Here is a 20,779-nt window from a genome sequence, read left to right on the forward strand (position 1 = left end):
GTTTTTAGTTTTAATCAGTAAATCAAAAGCTTGAGAAGATACTGGAATTATAACAATACATTTAAGGGATTTTCTGTAATGTTTAAAAATTTGACCTAGGGCAGGAAGTTGTATAAAAAGGAAAAATGCTTACTCACCTTTTGTATGGCTCACCACTTCAGTGCCATGCTCCAGCCCCAGTCTCTGTGGTCACTATTGGTCTAACAGTGAAGTGGAATCATCCAAAAAACCATGATAGCCACTAAGGCAGTGATGGCGAACCTATGGCACAGGTGCCAGAGGCGGCACTAAGAGCCCTCTCTGTGGGCACCCGCACTGTGAAAAAAGTCTATGGTGTACCAATATGCCTTAGCCTTTTCTGCCATTCATCAGCGCAGGACACACTATGAACAGCACAGGCAGGGCACTGAATGTAGGCAGGCTTTAATAGCTAAATGATAAAGTACATGGAATATATACTATATTGGACTATAGTATTCAGGTTAAATTGCCGTGTTGGCACTTTACGATAAACAAGTGGGTTTTGGGTTGCAGTTTGGGCACTCGGCCTCTAAAAGGTTCGACATCACTGCACTAAGGTATTTTCTTCATTACCCCTCCCCCTTCCCCCACACACTTTTTCTATGATATCTCCTGCTCAATTCATTTGATGGTACACAGTAACCTGAATCTTCATCAGGCTTATAGACTATAACAGGAACACAAGATAGCCCCTCCACTAAATTTTCTCTCCAAATTGACACCAGCTCTCTTACTACTTAGCTTACTCTGTCAGTAATCAAGCTAATAAGACAGTAAATGAAGCAGTGCATATAGAAAGAAAAATTGTCAAGTTCAGCGTAGGACCATTAGAACCGGAATGGAACAGAATAAGGCCAGCAATTACTACATATCATTAATAGTATGTTGGTCTTCCAAGTTGTCTTGAGGTACTAGTCCATGGTCTAGCCAAAGAGGTTGTAGACACACCGTGCAATAACTGTCCTTGCAGTCTTACTGGTGTCATATTATTTGGTGACTGAAATGACACAAGGTTGGTCTCTCGATGCCTGTTGTCTTCGGGAAAAGCTCTTTGTCGCATCAGTAGCATTGCTGGGGTATCCTTTATAGACCATCTTGATTTGCTCTGGTGGAAAAAATGAAAAGGTATGTTAGAGCTTACCAACTAGGAGATATAGCTGTACATAAGGCTGAGTTCACAGCTGCATTAGGAAGTCTGTTTTATAGTCTTAGGAGCATGAAACTCAATTCAAACTGTGACACATCTGGACACCAATGGAACCCAACAGACTGTATGCCTTGGAATGGAGTCTGTTGGGATCCATCATTTCCCCTGAAAAAATAATGAAGTATTGCATGCTTTGCTATTTTTATAGCAAATTTAATGGACTCTTCAATGGAGCATCCAAAACAGATATGAACTTAGCGTAATAGTGTATGCACATGAAGTTTATGAGATTTCACATTATGTGGTACACTACTACTGTAATATTCTTTTCATCTGGCATAAATAGAAGCTGACATATGCTGAGTTATCATATAGTTCCAGAAAAAATATGCAACTGACTCATAGGTGGAGAGAAAGTTCAGCCTGAAGAAAATGTTACCACAAAACCTGATTAATCAGAAGGAATTCCTATCTGCAAATTTTTATGTAATTAAAAAAAAATTCTAGTTGTAGGTATAGGAAAATCAGATTCTATCAGATAGTTAGCCATGTTATCCTAGTTGTCCTAGAGTTTGTCTATTAGTGTATGAAGTATTGTCTTGGGTTGTTAATAGAGAATAAAAGTCTGAAGTAATGAATTATAGGATATGTCTTCTAGTACATGCATCTAGATGTTATCTGGTGAGTAGGGAGGCTTGTGGAGTCAAAGAGGTAGATTCATGTATTTAATTAACCCTTCTAGTATACAGTGTGGCTATATTACAATTTTGTCGAAAGTATGTGTTGTAATGTTTTATGACCAATATATTTCTTTCGGAAGATAACAATGAAATAAAATGAAAGATTGTTGTTATAGGTCTCCTAAGAGACTATATTAGATATTCACATGTTGAACATGACAAAACTTTTATCAAATCAAGAATTACAAATTCTACCAAGATGTGTAACGTCTCCCATGCGTTTCGATGACATCATGCATATGAATAATAATCTACTGATGATGTAATGTATGTGAAGTTGTGAACCATTAATGTCTACACTCTGGCATTCTGTGGCGTTTTTATGAGAAAAATGTTACCATTCCATTCTCCACCTTGCTTTCATACAGTAGCCTGCCTGCCTTTTCAATTTACTCTGTAATCTGCCCTGCCAAGGGTCCCAGCGAGGGTACCCTCTGCAATTCTATATTTAGTACCTATCTTATAGATAGGTAATAAATACTTTTTATGGGATAACCCACTGAAATGATCGATTATAAGAATGAAGAAACTGCAGCTCAGGTTAAACAGACACTCCCAGAAACAAAGTTTTTGTCCCCCCTCCCCATTTGTATAGGTGCTGTTGTTCGTAATCATTTGTTCAACAAACTTAAATATTGATTTATGTATATATATATATATATCTATTCAGTCTCTGTTACTTTTGGGAGCACGATCATATGACCCCTGGTGAGACTTACTGAATCCTACAGTATTTGCTGTGTAAAGAGGAAGTCAGTTTCTCTATTGATTCCTATGAGGGCCTCAATATCATTCTCACAGGAATGAATATAGAAGCTGTCCATACAGCAGAAGCTTGCAAGAGAGTAAGATAAAATTGGCAACCGTAAATAGGATATAAAATGAATATACTTAATATGGAAAAGTATGCAGCAGTATTTTTCCACCCAAATGACGGCATTTATGCTGGAAACGCGGCAGGCCACGTTATAGTGGATGGGACCCGTCATGTGTGGGAGGTGTCTGGCATACTTCAGATGCAGCAAAATCAGTATTCTGTTACTATGCTGGTACAGAATACTGGAATTACAAAAGCAAATGTGGATGTAACCTAAAGCCATGTAAATGGCTGCAGATTTGCTGAAACAGATCTGTATGTAGCAAATACACAGCATTTTACAGTACCAGCAAAGTGGATGAGTTTTCAGAAATCTCCTCTAAACTCTGTGGAGAAAATTCTCGTAGCGTAAACTAACTTGCACTGCTGATCAATCCTTGGTATTTCAATTTATTTTGCAGGTTTTACTCATGGCTTTCAACTTTGGGGGATGACCTGCGGCAATGCCATCAAAACATCAGCCCATTGCACTGTGGCGAATTTCAGGGACAAACGTTCAGTAGCGTAATCATCCTGTTAGCGTGAACCCTTAGAATCCGCGGTATCATAGCTGGGCTATGGGTAACAATCACGACAAGAGAAGGGATTCAGGTATTCCCAAAGGGGAAGCTTTTGAACCAACACGCTGGGTTGTATATAGAAATGGTAAGACAAAACGATTCAAATGAGAAAGCAGCTTAGAGTGTCACAACAATGAGACCAAGGTGCGGTTACAGCAGAGATCAGAAAAGCATCAATATCTTATTAATATCAGTAATTTTGTGTATCTGAATATATGCAAGGTACCTTTTGTAGATAAAGCTTCAGCAGATCCAGTGCAGATCCATACCTCCAAACTTTTGAAAAACACAAAGGGCAATATGTGTGGAATGCATAACGCACCATGACAATGTTTTCCGCCCAAAACATAAATATACACACCCAGTCCCCTTAATGCCCCTACATAGTAGGTTGTGCACCCCTGCTCTAGAGAATGGCAAGCGCCTGACTGTATAGGGAGGGTGCTCAAGGACCCTTAGGGCATTTAGGGAGTCTGGCCCCGTCACAGTAATGGTTAAGTAGGTGGCAGATTAGGGCCATTAAGGGTTGATTCACTGGGGATCCTCCTTAGACAGGATTTGGGCGGTGCAGGAAATCCTGAAGGTTACATATACCCCCATTCTCTTCTGGTCACTTCCTCTTGCAAGTGGAAGCAAATTGGCCCTCCCTCCCTTTGCGGTTATTTTTGGGAGGCAGGTCAAGGTGCCCGGTTATAATCAGTTATGGATACTTGGTTATTCTGTTTTGTTTTTTCTATTCTTAAGAGCCCCCACTGGGTTGGATATTGCTCCGATGATTACGGCTTTTGAGAGCTGCGAATTCTGGTCGAGTTTATGAAGTCACAGCTGGATGTATTTGAGTACAGCAGAGATATGGTAGTAGCAGATGGCGTACTTGCCCGCTGGGAGTCCAGCGTTTGGCATACCGCTTCGATACTATGGTTTATTAAGGTTTGCTGCTTTAATAAAGAAGCTGTGGCCGATCACCACCCAGCAATAAAGTGACACAGTTGTCAGTATTTTTGTTATGGGTCAAGGTTGGGTAAAGGGGCCAAGGGTGAGTTAAAGGTGGTACCCCTCCCCTGTTTCCCTGGATACCATCAGTCTGTGAGAAGGTGGTGGAACTCTTCTACAACATGCTCGGTTGAGTCCATCCCAGGCGCTAAAGTGATCCTCTGTGTGGATGGGTCAAGACAACAAAAGCCAGAGGTAAGGATAGCCATAGCAAATGTCACCTTCGAACTGTAGCCTGAAAACCTTTCATCCTGTCATGCAACGCTGCCCCAAGCACAGAGCTGCTTACACTGATCAAAAATTGTGAACACCGATGTTTCCTTATTTCTAGTTATAGCTGTAAGCTGTAAAACAGGCATTCTCAAACTGCGGCCCTCCAGCAGTTGTAAAACTACAACTCCCACAATGCCCTGCTGTAGGCTGATACCTTTAGGCTGTTCGGGCATGCTGGGAGTTGTAGTTTTGCAACAGCTGGAGGGCCGCAGTTGGAGGACGTCTGCTGTAAAACATGCAAGCCTTATACAAGCAGTTCAAATTTTATTCCAAAAAGTTAAAATATAAACTCAGTGCCAAGTAATTCAGAATGGAGCTCACATGTTTGAACAAAGCATATTGGGGGAGATTTATCAAAACTGGTGTAAAGTAGAACTGGCTTAGTTGCCCATAGCAACCAAACAGATTGCACCTCTCATTTTTTACAGCTTCTTTTGAAAATGAAAGGTGGAATCTGATTGGTTGCTATGGGCAACTCAGCCAGTTCTACTTTACACCAGTTTGATAAATCTCCCCCATTGTTCTTAATCATAACATGGAAAGCACACATCTCATCCTGTATTACCCGTATACTGCACATTAATTAACCATTTCATGACTTCCATATTTTTACATACATGCTAACTGTCTATGCCCTGTGCAGTTAGCATGTATATAAAGTTTGCAGTTAATCTAAAGTGCCGTACATGCACAGCAATGGATTAAAGTTCCAGCTCCTACACTCTAGCAGGAGTAGGACGGCTTCTTGGCTGTCAGGCTAAGGCCTTTTGCACACAACCGTATGGCTTTTTTTAGTATTTTGTGGTCCTTTTTTAAAACGATCCGTTGTTCCGTTATTTGTTTCCGTTGTGTTTCCGTTCAGCAAAAAATCTCTGTTTGGTTTCCGTATGCGATCCGTTGTTTGCGGATCGCAAACAGAAACATAAAATTTTTAATCATTAATGTAATGTACAGTAATGTATTTTAACAGTATACAAATGGGCAAAGTGGGCATGGATCCGCAAAAAATGAATGACATACGGATGTGTTCCGTTTGTATTCCGCATTTTTTGCGGACCCATTGACTTGAATAGAGCCACGGATCGTTATTTGCGGGCAATAATAGGACAAGTTCTATCTTTCAGCGGAACGGAATTACAGAAACGAAATGCATACGGAGTACATTCGTTTTTTTTTTTGTGGAACCATTGAAATTAATGCTTCCACATACGGACCGCAAACAGAATCAGCAAAAACGGAATGGAAACGGAAAAAAAAAGTTTGCATGCAAGAGGCCTAAGGCACAAACGTGTTTTTTTTCCCCGCTCCGTTTTTTGGTGTTCAGTTTGCGGTCCGTATGCGGAACCATTCACTGTATGCACTCCGTTTCCATATTTCTGTTCTGTTCAAAAATAGAACATGTCCTATTATTGCCCGCAAATCACGTTCCATGGCTCCATTCAAGTCAATGGAACCATCTATTGAAAATGTTATGCCCAGCCCAATTTTTTTTATGTACTTACTGTTTAATGGTCCATTCAGACGTCTGTAGTGTTTTGCCGTCCGCATATTGCGGACCACAAAACATTGACGCCGCACCTCGCCGGCACTTAATAGAGGATTTCTATTCTTGTCCGCAGTTGCGGACAAGAATAGGACATGCTCTATTTTTTTGCGGAGCCGCAGACCGGAAGTTTGGGGCCACTGTGTGCTGTCCGTATCTTTTCCGGCCCCATTGAAAATTAATAGGTCCACACTCGTTCTGCATAATTGCGGAACGGATCCAGACCTATTCTACGGACGTCTGAATGGACCCTAAACATTATTATACGCTTCCATTTCCGATCCGCAAAAAACAGATCACAAACGGAAACCAAACGGAAAAATGGAACGGCAAAACGGAAGCGGAAACACTACTGAAACAAAAAAACGGAAAAACTAATCTGTTTAAAACGGACCGCAAAATACAGAAAAAGCCATATGTTCGTTTGAAGAGGCCTAAGACAGAAACGGTTTATTACTGTTTCTGCCTCCTCCTCTGCTCCCTGAATTGCGCTCACTGAGCGCTATGCAGTGAAGAGAGGAAGTGGCTATGCCGCTTTTTCTACTGGATCCAGTGATCACACACGATTGGCAGGTGTCTCGGGGGCACAGGAGAGCTGATCAGCTCTGCCTACGTGTAATGACCCCACAGAGGACTGTTTTCTTTTAATGATCTATTCGAGGACATATTATGTACCAAAAATATATAAAAAATAAGTAAGAAACGTATAATAAAATACAAATAAGAAAAAATAAAATACAACATGCCCACCTCAACCCAAACTGTTTCCATAGCCCCCTGTGCGTGCAAAGCTATACATATTATATATCAAAATGACAAACACAAGATGGGGACCCCACTTTAATAATTTATTTTTGTGTCAGTTTGCATATTTAAAAGATAAAAGGCTATAAATACTTTTTCAAAAACAAATTGCAGTTTTCCCCAAATTAAATCTAAAAAAGGAAAAAAAATCTCTAAAATCCATATTAATAAAAAGCTCTAACTGTCACATAAAAAATATCATACAAAAGTTAGGGTAGTTAATCCACCACGTGTGCTAAATCACAAAAGTGTCTGGTCACTAAGGGCTTTTCAGGCCTGGTCATAAAATAGTTAAACAACTTAAAGCTACACTTGCCGGATAAAATATAGCATTTTACTACTATATTCAGTCATGTATATTGACACAGTTAATATTGGATGAATTAGTAGATATACCTAAAGACTGTCTGAAGAATCAGATTGATAAATATACATAAAGTCTGTAGGGACATCCAAACCTTCAGGAAATTCCAAATTCAGCATGCAAAAAGCCTCTCTGTTATACAATTTTCTTCCGCAGTCCATGCCTCTCACGAGTTTCTTAATTTCTTTCAAAACCATATACACACATGGTTTATGCATTGCCAGCATGTACATATGTATATAAAATGACTCGATGCTGGTGAACTGATAAATTTAAGGCCCAGGGCTAGAGATGTCATAAATATCTTCACCAAAATCCTTCCTAAGGCCTCCTGCACATGAATGTTTGCTGCCCGTTGCTGTATTGCGGACCGCATTTGCGGATCCGCAATACACAGGCGACGTTCCGTGGGCATTCCACATCATGGAACGTGGGCATTCCGTGGGCATTCCACAGCATGGAACGGAACCCTACGGAAGCACTACAGATAGCGGACCCATTAAAGTGAATGGGTCCACGATCCGCTGCGGCTGCCCCATGGACGGTTTTAATGCGTTTTGCACGCGCGTGGGAAAAATCGGCATGTTTGGTACCCAGACCCGAACCCAGACTTCTTCACAGAAGTTTGGGTTTGGGATCGGTGTTGTGTAGATTTTATTATTTTCCCTTATAACATGGTTATAAGGGAAAATAATAGCATTCTTAATACAGAATGCTTACTAAAATAGGGCTGGAGGGGTTAAAAAGTAAAAAATTAAACTCACCTCATCCACTTGTTCGCGCAGCCCTGCTAGTCTTCTTTCTTCTTTTTTTAGGACCTGGGAGGAAAAGGACCTTTGGTGACTTCACTGCGCTCATCACATGGTCCATCACCATGGTGATGGACCATGTGATGGACCATGTGATGAGCGCAGTGATGTCACCAAAGGTCTGTTTCCTCCCAGGTCCTCAAAGAAGAAGAAAGAAGACGAGCCGGGCTGGGTGAATAAGTGTCATGGATGGTGTACAGGAAACAAGACAATGCAATACAATTAATGACTCACTGGATCCACAACTAAGGAACAAAAGGGAGACCCCTACATGAGACCTGCCACTCTCCCTAATTGCTCAGCCTATGCGAACACCCCAAAGGTGGATGGGCGCATATCCACGTACCTCGGCTATCTAATACCTGAAGACCCTACAATAGTGAGGGGACACGACCACCGGCTCCCTACACAAGACACGGAGGGAGTCAGGGTCACCTGAAAATCCAGCAGACAGAAAATCACAAATAAAGGAACAGCACTTATCTTGCAGAGGACTGAGGAATAGAAACAGCATGCACACACACTCCAGGAAGTTGTATAAGCCGCAACCTAATGCATCATGGGGAGGAACTTAAAGGGAAGCAATCAGTCCAACTGCATGACAGCTGAGATAGACTAACGAGATGAGGAACTTAACCAAAACAAAGAAACTCAAGGAGGAGGATCTGGAAAGCTCCTGTCAGAGCTTCTCAGCTGTCTAGTTGTGACAATACCCCTCCCTCTATGAGTGGACTCTGGACACTCAGGGCCCATCTTCTCAGGATGGGACCTATGGAAAGCCCTGATGAGACGAGTGGCCTTAATGTCCGTCACTGGGACCCACATCCTCTCCTCAGGACCATAACCCTCCCAATGAACGAGGTACTGGAGGGAACCGCAGACAAGACGAGAATCCACAATCCTAGAGACCTGAAATTCAAGATTTCCATCAACCATAATCGGAGGAGGAGGCAAAGGCGAGGGTACAATAGGTTGAACATAAGGTTTCAATAAGGACTTATGAAAAACATTATGGATCTTCCAAGTCTGAGGAAGATCAAGACGGTAGGCAACAGGATTGATGACAGACAGGATCTTGTAAGGCCCAATAAACCTAGGACCCAACTTCCAGGAGGGAACCTTCAATTTGATATTCTTGGTAGACAACCACACCAGATCACCAACATTCAGGTCCGGACCAGGCACACGTCTCTTATCTGCCACACGCTTATATCTCTCACTCATGCTCTTTAGATTATCCTGAATCTTTTGCCAAATAGATGACAAAGACGAGGAGAATCTGTCCTCATCAGGTAAACCAGAAGACCCCTCTCCCGAGAAAGTCCCAAACTGCGGATGAAACCCATATGCACTAAAAAATGGTGACTTATCAGAGGACTCCTGACGACGGTTATTTAAAGCAAACTCAGCAAGGGGCAAAAAAGAACACCAATCCTCCTGATTCTCCGCCACAAAACAGCGCAGATATGTCTCCAGATTCTGATTGACGCGCTTTGTCTGGCCATTCGACTGCGGGTGGAAAGCAGAAGAGAATGACAACCGAACCCCCAAGCGAGAACAGAAAGCCTTCCAGAATCTGGAAACAAACTGCGTGCCCCTATCAGAGACTATGTCTGAAGGAATACCATGCAATTTGACAATGTGGTCAATAAATGCCTGCGCCAGCGTTTGAGCATTGGGCAAACCAGGAAAAGGGATGAAATGCACCATTTTGCTAAAACGGTCCACCACCACCAGAATCACAGTCTTCCCGAGGAACGAGGCAAGTCCGTTATGAAGTCCATGGACAGATGTGTCCAAGGACGGGAAGGAATGAGTAAGGGAAGGAGAGAACCTGATGGCCGTGAATGAGGGACTTTGGCACGAGCGCAAGTCTCGCAAGCTGCCACAAAACCCTCAACCGACTTACGAAGCGCAGGCCATCAGAATCTCCGAGCGATGAGATCCAGTGTGGCTCTTGCCCCCGGGTGCCCAGCAAGGACCGTATCGTGGTGTTCCTTAAAAATCTTGTGTCTCAAAGCGAGAGGCACAAACAACCTCCCAGGAGGACAAAGATCAGGAGCCTCTGACTGGGCTGCCTGCACCTCTGCCTCCAATTCAGGAAAAAGAGCAGAGACCACCACACCTTCAGCCAAAATGGGACCCGGGTCTTCAAAATTCCCACCTCCCGGAAAACAACGTGACAGGGCATCTGCCTTCACATTCTTAACCCCAGGGCGGACGTGACAACAAAATTAAACCTTGAAAAGAACAAAGACCATCTGGCCTGTCTCGGGTTCAGACGCTTGGCTGACTCCAAGTAGGCGAGATTTTTATGGTCAGTAAACACGGTAATAGGGTGTCTGGCTCCCTCTAGCCAATGGCGCCATTCCTCAAAAGCCAACTTGATGGCCAACAATTCCCTATCTCCCACATCATAATTTCTCTCTGCGGAGGAGAGTTTCTTCGAGAAAAAGGCACATGGTTGCCATTTGGCAGGAGAGGAACCCTGAGACAAGACCGCACCCACCCCTACCTCAGAAGCATCAACCTCAACTATGAAGGGTAACGAAATATCAGGTTGTACCAGGATGGGAGCGGAAGCAAAACTCTCCTTGATATTAGAAAAGGCCTTACGCGCCTCTATCGACCAGGAAGAAAAATCTACCCCCTTTCTGGTCATATCAGTGAGTGGTTTAACAACAGAGGAATAATTCAAAATAAATTTCCTGTAATAATTGGCAAAGCCCAAAAAACGCATCAGCGCCTTCTGATTCTCAGGAAGCTCCCACTCAAGCACAGCGTGGACCTTCTCGGGGTCCATGCGAAAACCAGAAGCGGAGAGAAGAAACCCCAGAAATTAAATTTCTGGAACCGCAAACACACATTTTTCCAGTTTCGCGTGTAATTTATTCTCCCGCAGGATGAGCAGGACCTGACGTAAGTGTTCCTTATGAGTCTTGAAATCAGGAGAAAAAATCAAAATGTCATCCAAATACACTAATACAAATTTTCCCATTAAATGATAAAAAATGCTGTTCACGAAATGCTGAAAAACGGCTGGGGCATTCATCAAACCAAAAGGCATAACCAAATTCTCAAAATGGCCCTCAGGGGTATTGAAAGCCGTCTTCCATTCGTCTCCTTCTCTGACCCTGACCAGGTTGTATGCCCCTCTTAGGTCTAATTTGGAAAAGACTTTAGCCCCAACAACCCGGTTAAACAGGTCCGGGATCAGAGGAAGCGGATAAGGGTCACGAATAGTGATACTGTTCAGCTCCCTGAAATCCAGACAAGGTCTTAAAGAACCATCTTTTTTCTTAACAAAGAAAAAAACAGCGGCAACAGGTGACTTCGAGGGTCGTATGTGTCCTTTTCTCAGACTCTCAGAGATATAAGCACGCATAGCGACCCTCTCAGGTTGGGAAAGATTGTATAAACGAGATTTAGGCAGTTTGGCGCCTGGGATGAGATTAATAGGGCAATCGCACTCCCTGTGCGGGGGCAAATCCTGAACTCCACTCTCAGAGAAGACATCCGAAAATTCAGAGAGGAAAGGTGGTACAGTCTTAGTAGAAACCTCAGAAACAGATGTCATGAGGCAATTCTCTCTGCAAAAGTCACTCCAACCATTTATTTGCCTCGCTTGCCAATCAATGGTGGGGTTATGTTTAGTGAGCCAGGGTAGCCCCAACACTAGAGGAGTAGGCAAACCGCTAAGGACGAAACATGACACATCCTCAACATGAGCATCACTCACAATTAAACTAATATTGTGAACTATGCCCTTTAATGATTTCTGAGAAAGTGGAGCGGAATCAATAGCAAAAACAGGAATATCCTTTCCCAAAGTGCATACCTGGAAACCATGAGTAATTGCAAATTGATTATCAATGAGATTGACAGCTGCTCCACTATCCACAAAAATCTCACAAAAAATGCTCTTGCTCTCTAGCGCCACCCTAGCAGGCAGGACAAAACGGGAACTACAAGCAAACGAAAAACCTTCAATTTCCGCCTCAACCCTGCCAATAGTAACAGATGGAACATTTTTAAAAGATTTTTTCCTTTTTGTTTCTTTATTACTCCCAGAAGACTGCCTGAATCTCCTAGAGGGACAAACATTTGCCAAATGATTTATACCTCCACAACAAAAACAAACCCTCCCATGCGGGCTGAATCTTCTATTGTCAGAGGCAATCAACCCCAGCTGCATGGGCTCCTGCTCAGAAGGGGCTGACAGCGACTGAGACCCCTGCGCACAGAATGAGACTGCTGCACTGTCCCGGGACTGAGTATGACAGGAAGGAGAGATCTCTCCTCTCTCTCTAAGATGCCTGTCAATACGAACGGCCTGAGACATAGCAGAATCCAAGGAGGTAGGTCTCTCATGAAAGGCAAATGCATCTTTCAATCCCTCTGAAAGACCATGGTAAAATTGACTTCGGAGTGCAGCATCATTCCAACCAGTATCAGCTGCCCATCTCCGAAATTCTGAGCAGTATATCTCTGCGGATTGTTTACCCTGGCATAACAGATGTAGTCTAGACTCAGCCAGAGCAATACTATCCGGATCATCATATATCTGACCCAGGGCTAAAAAGAATTCATCCACTGAACGGAGGGGCCGTGCCCCCTCCGGCAGCGAAAAGGCCCAGGATTGAGCGTTACCCCTGAGCAGCGATATAATGATCCCCACCCTCCGTTCTTCATCACCAGAGGAATGGGGAAGAAGGCGAAAATGGAGTTTGCAAGCCTCTCTAAAACGCACAAAATACTCACTACCCCCGGAGAACGTATCCGGGAGCGAGATCTTAGGCTCAGAACAAACTCCATGAACGCAAGCTGAACCGTTCACTTGAAACTGAGAAAAAGTCTTACGGAGATCAGCTACCTCCAATGAAAGACCCTGGAAGCGCTCAGCCAAAAGTAAAACCGGATCCATGCTTGAGACGGTTTTGGCGGCTTATAATGTCACGGATGGTGTACAGGAAACAAGACAATGCAATACAATTAATGACTCACTGGATCCACAACTAAGGAACAAAAGGGAGACCCCTACATGAGACCTGCCACTCTCCCTAATTGCTCAGCCTATGCGAACACCCCAAAGGTGGATGGGCGCATATCCACGTACCTCGGCTATCTAATACCTGAAGACCCTACAATAGTGAGGGGACACGACCACCGGCTCCCTACACAAGACACGGAGGGAGTCAGGGTCACCTGAAAATCCAGCAGACAGAAAATCACAAATAAAGGAACAGCACTTATCTTGCAGAGGACTGAGGAATAGAAACAGCATGCACACACACTCCAGGAAGTTGTATAAGCCGCAACCTAATGCATCATGGGGAGGAACTTAAAGGGAAGCAATCAGTCCAACTGCATGACAGCTGAGATAGACTAACGAGATGAGGAACTTAACCAAAACTAAGAAACTCAAGGAGGAGGATCTGGAAAGCTCCTGTCAGAGCTTCTTAGCTGTCTAGTTGTGACAATAAGTGGATGAGTTTAATTTTTTTTTTTTAACCCCTCCCTCCCTAATTTACTTAGCATTCTGTATTAAGAGTGCTATTATTTTCCCTTATAACCATGTTATAAGGGAAAATAATAAAGATCGGATCCAAATCCCGATCGTCACCTAGCAACCATGCGTGAAAATCGCACCGCATCCGCATTTGCTTGCGGATGCTTGCGATTTTCACGCAGCCCTATTCACTTCTACGGGGCCTGCATTGCGATTTTCACGCAACGCACAAGTGATGCGTGAAAATCACCGCTCATGTGCACAGCCCCATTGGAGTGAATGGGTCCGGATTCAGTGCGGGTGCAATGCGTTCACCTCGCGCATTGCACCCGCACGGAATTCTCGCCCGTGTGAAAGGGGCCTAAGGGTTCTACTTGTGCAACCTACATACTAAAGATGCCACTGAATACACTATAATCCACATAGTACATGTGTTGAACTGCAGTTAATAAAACAATTTATGGGGTATATGTATACAGCCAGTACTACTTGATGTGACCACTTTACTCCTACACATGAAGCTACAGACCATAGTGAATACCGTCACATCTATATGATCCTGTAGTGTTCCGCCATGTCTGTATTGCTTCTTTCTCAGAAATCCAAGCACTTCTTCATTGTCTGCTTATATGTTTCCCCCTCGGATGCGGACCCGAACTACGGTCATGTGAATGAGCCCTAAGGCTGATAGATTGGAGCATGGGGAGGAGTAGATGGTGGTCTACAGTGTCAAATGCCACAGAGAGAATTAGTAAAGAGCAGTCACCGATGAATTTAGCTGGCAGGATGTCACGTTGTCACGCTGGTGAGGGCAGTTTCTGTAGAATGTATGTTATGTCTTTATATGTTATGGCAAAGCTTTTATAACTGCTTAGCTTTATAAAGCCTTTAGTAAAGGCCGAATGCACACGGCCGTGTTCCACGGCCAAGAGCGGTCCGTGGTGTGCCGGGTTGGATTCCTGTTCAGAGCAGGAGCGCACGGCGTCATTGGTTGCTGTGACGACGTGCGCTTGATGCCGCCGCTGCACTACAGTAATACACTGGTATGATCTATACGAGTGTATCACTGTACAGCAGCGGCGGCATGAAGCGCACGGCGTCACAGCAACCAATGACGCCGTGCGCTCCTGCTCTGAACAGGAATCCAGCCCGGCATACCACGGACCGCTCTTGGCCGTGGAACATTCGGCCAAAGGCAATTTCTTGCAGTAATACCATTTCAATCTGATGACATGAAGCCAACTTTCCCCTTTACCAATTTCTATTAACAGACTATTGTCGGAAAGAGAGAGCAGAGCAATCATATCATCAATTCTCCTGATTTCTGTGGGGTCTCTGTCTTGTTTCCCTTAAAAATGATGGGGGTCAATTATGAAATCAGATACATTAGTTTTGTGGTGTACAAAAGTCGCAAGTCATGGCAATTGTGACATTTACATAACAACTGTCACATTTTAGCATTTTGTGATCCTCGCCAATTTTCGCAGTTTAAGAGCTTAAAGTGAGATTAGACCTGGATTATGGCACATTAACATCTGCGACACATTAAATGTTGCAGAAAAGTAGCAAAAAAGTTATATCCTACGCCAGGCAGCCACCTAGTGTATCCTCTAAGACTAAGGCCTCATGCACACGACCGTTGTTTGTTTCCGCGTCCGTTCCGCCGATTTTAGTGTTTCTGATGCGGACCCATTCATTTCTATGGAGCCGTTGAAAATGTGGATAGTCCACCGTGGTTCCAGTCCCTCAAAAAAAATAACCTTTCCTATTCTTGTCCGCGAAAAACGGTTCGCGGACCCATTCAAGTCAATGGGACAGCCAAAAATGCGGATGCACAACTGTCTGTCCTCCGCGTCCGCGTCCATTTTTGTAGAATCAGTATCCTGGGTGGGGATATTTAGTTTACACTTTTTTTTACCTTCCCTTTTTTTGGGGCGGTCCGCCATAAAAAACGGAAGACACGGAAACACAATAGAAAAAAAAAACGGCAACGGAACAACGGATACCCAATTTGCTGAACGGAAAACAACAACGGTCGTGTGCATGAGGCCTAAGGCTACATGCACACAACTGTTTTTCTCTGCGTCCCATTTTTTTTTTGGGCTGATCAGATGGTTACCCATGCATTTCTATGGAGCCGTTAAAATTGCGGTGTAGTCAACCATTTATTTTCCGCATCCGCTGTCCATGTTTCCCGTCCGCAAAAAAAGTATTGCATGTCCTATTCTTGTCCACAATAAACGTTTTGCGGATGACCAAAAAAATGCGGATGACCAACGGAAGCCATCTGTATGTCATCCGCATCCGTTTTGTTTTTTTTGCGGATGGTTGCTCGGAAACCTGTATATATTAAATTTCAAGAATTAGAGCCTTCAGGTTTTTTTTGCGGACTGCAAAAAACAACTGTCGTGTGCATGTAGCCTAAGTCATACAACACAGTGCATTGCATCAAATACATGAAAACTGTGTGCCATTTCATAAATTTGGTGCAAAAACACTATGTTAAAGGGAACCTGTCATCAACTCTATGATGACCTCACCAGGGGCAGCATAAAATAGTGACAGAAATACTAATCTCAGCGGTGTGTCACTCATGAGCTAAACGTAAGTGATTGCCGAGAACCAGCATCATAATCATTGTAGCCCAGGCCTTGAAAAGAGTCAAATCTACCTGAGAAGAGTCCTGGTAATTCATAATCTCCTGCTCTCTCACCCATCTGCTGATGATGGTCAGTTCTCTCCTAGACAGAAAGGGAGAAAACTAGGTAGAAGACTGTCAGTCATCAGCAGGTGGGCAGGGAGAGCAGGAATTCATGAATAACCTTGACTCTTCTCAGGTGGCCGTGACTCTTTTCCAGGCCCAGTCTGCAATGATTGTGATGTTGGTTCTCGGCAACCACTTATTTTTAACTTATAAATGACAGATCGCTAAAATCATCTCACCTGTCTCTACTTAGTATGGGCAGCATACAGTTGATGACCGGTTCCCGTTAACCAGACTTAAAAGTGACATGAAAATGATCTCAAATGATAAATGACCCCCTATGTTTAAAGTGTATCTGTACTGTCACAAACTGTTGATATGTCATAGTCATGAGTGGGGGTCTGATCGCTAAAATGAGGAAAGAGAAGCGCTCATGCAGATCACTGTGTGACCTCAATACCGAAGATGTGCACGATAAATAGTCTATGAGTCCATCTCCTGCCACAAGGCAAGACAGTGCTCTGTCCTCTCATTCTAGTGATCGGTGGGGTCTTAGCACTCAGACCCCCACTCATTAAAACCTTTGTTATAACACGATCATAAATTTGTAAAACGACAGGTACACTTTAAAATGTACTTTTTGTAATAGCAGCCGTCGTTCCTCGTATGAAGCTGCATAACAGAATAGCATGTAGCCAGAAACATGAAATATACTGTCTCTCTTAAATATATATATATATATATATATTTATTTATATTTTTTACATATATAGACTTGTTTATGTCTAATGCTATTAGCACTCCGTTACAATGAAATCATCAATATCACTTCTGAGGAATTTTTAATAAAGGTGCAAACAAAAGATCATAGTAATTACATGATAAATATAAAGATGGGCATGGTTGGAATGTAGGGCAGATTAGATGTAGTGCCATGGCATGTAGCCCAGACTTAAGTGCTGTCACAGCAACAATAACAAGCAGCATGGCTAATGATATAAGGATGGGCTCCGGATTTCTCCGGCTAAATACCGTAAAAGGGACTGAACTGAAGACATCCTGATGCATACTGAACGGATTGCTTTCCATTCAGAATGCGTTAGGATAAAACGTACGCGTTTTTTTTCCGGTATTAAGCCCCTAGGACGGAACTGAATACTGGAAAACTTTAACGCTAGTGTGAAAGTACCCTCAGTCTATGGAGCGAACATCAGAGAATCATGGGGAAGAAACTACCTAACAATTCTACATTGTCTGCCACATCTCCAAAAGATGTTCATGAAGAGCTAACCCCCTGCAACACCACTGAGAATCTGTGCAGGCGCACGTCTCGTCTCAGTCTGCAGCTGCGCCTTCTGTGCCCGTCTGGGGGCTGAACTGCATATAGACGGGAAGGATGTGCCCCCAGAAGGGAACAGACGGTGCATGTGCACAAATTTCCAGTGGTGGCGCAGGGGAGGACTGGGGCTCAATTTGAATGGGCACGGCTGGGCTCCTTTGCCAATCAGTACAGTCCTGTGGAATCTCTGTTTACTAACTAGCATATTGATTTTAAACAGTTTTTTGGGGGAAAAACGGGGGGGGGGAACAGCACATATAGTAAATGTATGTTTGGAATTGGGAGTTTGAGAACAAGAATGGCCTGGAAATGGTTTAAAACATACTGCAGTGGTGACAGGGTAAATTCCTGGCATAAGGGCATCTAAAGCTTTACAGAACTTGTTAAGAGAAGTGAGCATGTTACTCCAACAAAGTATTGATTTAGGCTGGCGTACCAAGTGCCAGTCTTTATAAACCTCCCTCTTAGAGTTTACAGTACGCCTGGCCAATAGAGTCTTGAATATCATTTTAGAGCTCTTGCTTTGGAATATGTTTATATGGGATTTGCCTTTCCTAAGCTGCCCTTTCCAATGGATGGATTAATGAGATGATACAAGCCATTTGAATGTACAAATACAGAAATTAGACGACTGCAGCAGAGAAGGACTCGGCTTTCATCTCGTCGTGGCAGCTGTACAAAATAGTTCTTCATTACTGGCACGGCTGGAATTTCTTTTGATGAATTATTTCAAATATGTTAATCTGTAATGTGTTATCCTGACCTACATTAATTCCCTGTTAGTGTAGTCATGACATATGTCATCATGAAAGGTTATTACAGCAACTCGCGTCTCTCGGTTTCACTTGCTGCCTCTTATTTTACTACATGCCATTGAAAAGATTAAATGCATCTGAAAGTTATGTAGACAAACGGACAAATCTATTGGACCTGAAGAATAAATATTGGAACAAGGTGGAGGGAATATTAGACAAGGGAGGAAACCACACACCGTGGAACACAAGTCAAAGGTCACTGTGGATGAGGATGAAAGAAAGGGACATTTTTACTTTCATCGTAAACTGGGGTAACAAGCCGAGCTGAAAAACATCATGTCCTCATCCAGAGTTATAGGTAGGCTTCCTTTCTTAAACTGGGGCAAACATTCTGTTTATGAATACCCTTGACAAGGCAGATTGGCTAATTGCCCCCTTGCCTCGAGACGCAGGATCCAGAGAACTTGCCCTGCCAGTCTTTTCTAACTATGCCACCTGCAGGGCAATAAAAGCACATTTTACACAGTGGAGCTCATTTATGAAAGACCAGCGTTTTCAATGATATCCCCTAAGCCGCCAGAGAATGCCCAATTACCACTTCAATTTTTGGGTTTGTTTTTACAGTAATTAATAAAAGTTACGTTTAAAGTGGTAGTGGTATAATTTATGATGAGATGCATGCCAGTCCCCGACTATAGGTTTTCCTTATCTCTTGGTGTTCTGCATTGATGTCTTTTGATCAGCAGAACAGAGACTACTCCGAGAGGCAGTGGCCTGGTGGTTACCCTGCAGCAAAGTCCAGATCCCTGTGTAGGAGTTAAAGGGCAAATATCAGGGGGGAGCACTTAGATAACTCCCATAGGCTAGTTTCACACTAGCGTTGTGAGATCTGGCAAGCTATTCTGGCAGGGAACAGCCTGACAGGTCTCCGTGGATCTGGCATTACAGGCAGCCATTGTGTTGCCATCCAGCCCCATTAAACTACATTGGAGGCTGGCAGAGATCCAGGAGCAACCCAACTAACTATAGGAAAGGTTCCTAACTTGTGAGAAAGATTCATATTCATTGCTAATGGCTCACTATCATTGTTTTTCAGTTGTTCTACATTAAAATGATGTATGATGTCACAAAATAGACTTGCTAGAATTATCTAAGATTTTCATAGGAAACTATAGGTGCAACTTGGAAAGCAGAGATCAAAATCGTAATTACAATGGCACGACAAACACTCTCAGTTCTAAAACTCCTATCACCTCCTACTGATCAGCTAATACAGTTTGTAGTGACTGTACCCAGTACAAGTAAATGGGACTGGGCTGTAATACCAGGCACGGGGTCTGCAAAATTTGCATAGCTGCACCAGGTAAGCAATGAAGTAGACCGCACGTTTTCAGACTTCCACTGATCTAATATTGATGACCTGTTCTAAGGGTAGGCCATCAGTATCAAAGTTACCACCAATCATTTCTATGGAGTCATATCTAAGGGATAGCGCAATGTACTTCTGCTTACAAAATACTTTATAGTTCATGTTTTACTTAGTAAATTCTTATTTAGTTGACTAATCATTTGTTTGTCCACTCTCTGCTTCCAGGTACAGCCTGTCCCAGCACTTCGTTTTACAGTCGTTGAATATCACTATAACGCACTGTGTTTAATCTTGAAATTTTGGAAAAGTTGCACATTGTACCAGAACCAGGAGTTCTACGAGCACAATTAAAGGGGTTCTCAGAGGCTTCACCTAAATTCTCTGTTTCAACTAATGTGTGGAAGGATGAGAGTTTCAGCATTACTTACACTTCCGTCATGCTAATGATTCCGCAATCTTGGCTGTGGGCTCTTTCATTGAAGTCCAGACTGGATGTGCTCCTACTGTATGTCTTATTGTACAGCTGTATAATGTACATGCAGCTGAATAGAAACAAACAGGGGCACATCCGGTTGGGACTTCAGAGGAAGAACCTGATGCCAGTTGGGCAGTCATGAGATCACCGATTCGGAAGACACAGGCACAGGCGAAGGAAAGGACTGATGAAAGTCTCTTTCTTCCACAGGTTAGCTGAAACCAGGGGCGGATTGGCAATGCACCTTACCGGGAAAACTCACAGTGGGCCGATTGCCTTTTACTAGGCAGTGGGCCGGCAGAGCCCGGTCTCGCTTCTCACAATTTGCGTCTTCAGCAGCCCTCTCCAATACACATCGCAGGCCACCGGCCCTCCTGCTCTCAGTCATTATTATACACTGTGCGTGATAATGACAGTAAAGGCTAGCATTGTGTGTTACCGCCTGTAATACATATTGCAGGCGCTGGACCTGCTGTGCCCAGTGTGCTGCCATGTCC

At 43.4% G+C, this 20,779-nt stretch overlaps 1 protein-coding gene across 1 annotated transcript in view; it reads right to left on the reverse strand.

Moving 5' to 3' along the window:
* Positions 1 to 614: 614 nt before the first annotated feature.
* The window catches only part of FAM83E (family with sequence similarity 83 member E), an 86,267-nt gene continuing 66,102 nt past the window's right edge, over positions 615 to 20,779 (reverse strand). The window contains exon 6 of the mRNA XM_040434603.1: positions 615 to 1,126. Coding sequence (XP_040290537.1) covers positions 896 to 1,126 — 231 coding nt within the window. The 3' untranslated portion in view covers positions 615 to 895. The remainder of the gene's footprint in view (positions 1,127 to 20,779) is intronic.

The sequence above is a fragment of the Bufo bufo genome, chromosome 1 (assembly GCF_905171765.1).
Source record: "Bufo bufo chromosome 1, aBufBuf1.1, whole genome shotgun sequence".
Lineage (NCBI taxonomy): Eukaryota > Metazoa > Chordata > Amphibia > Anura > Bufonidae > Bufo > Bufo bufo.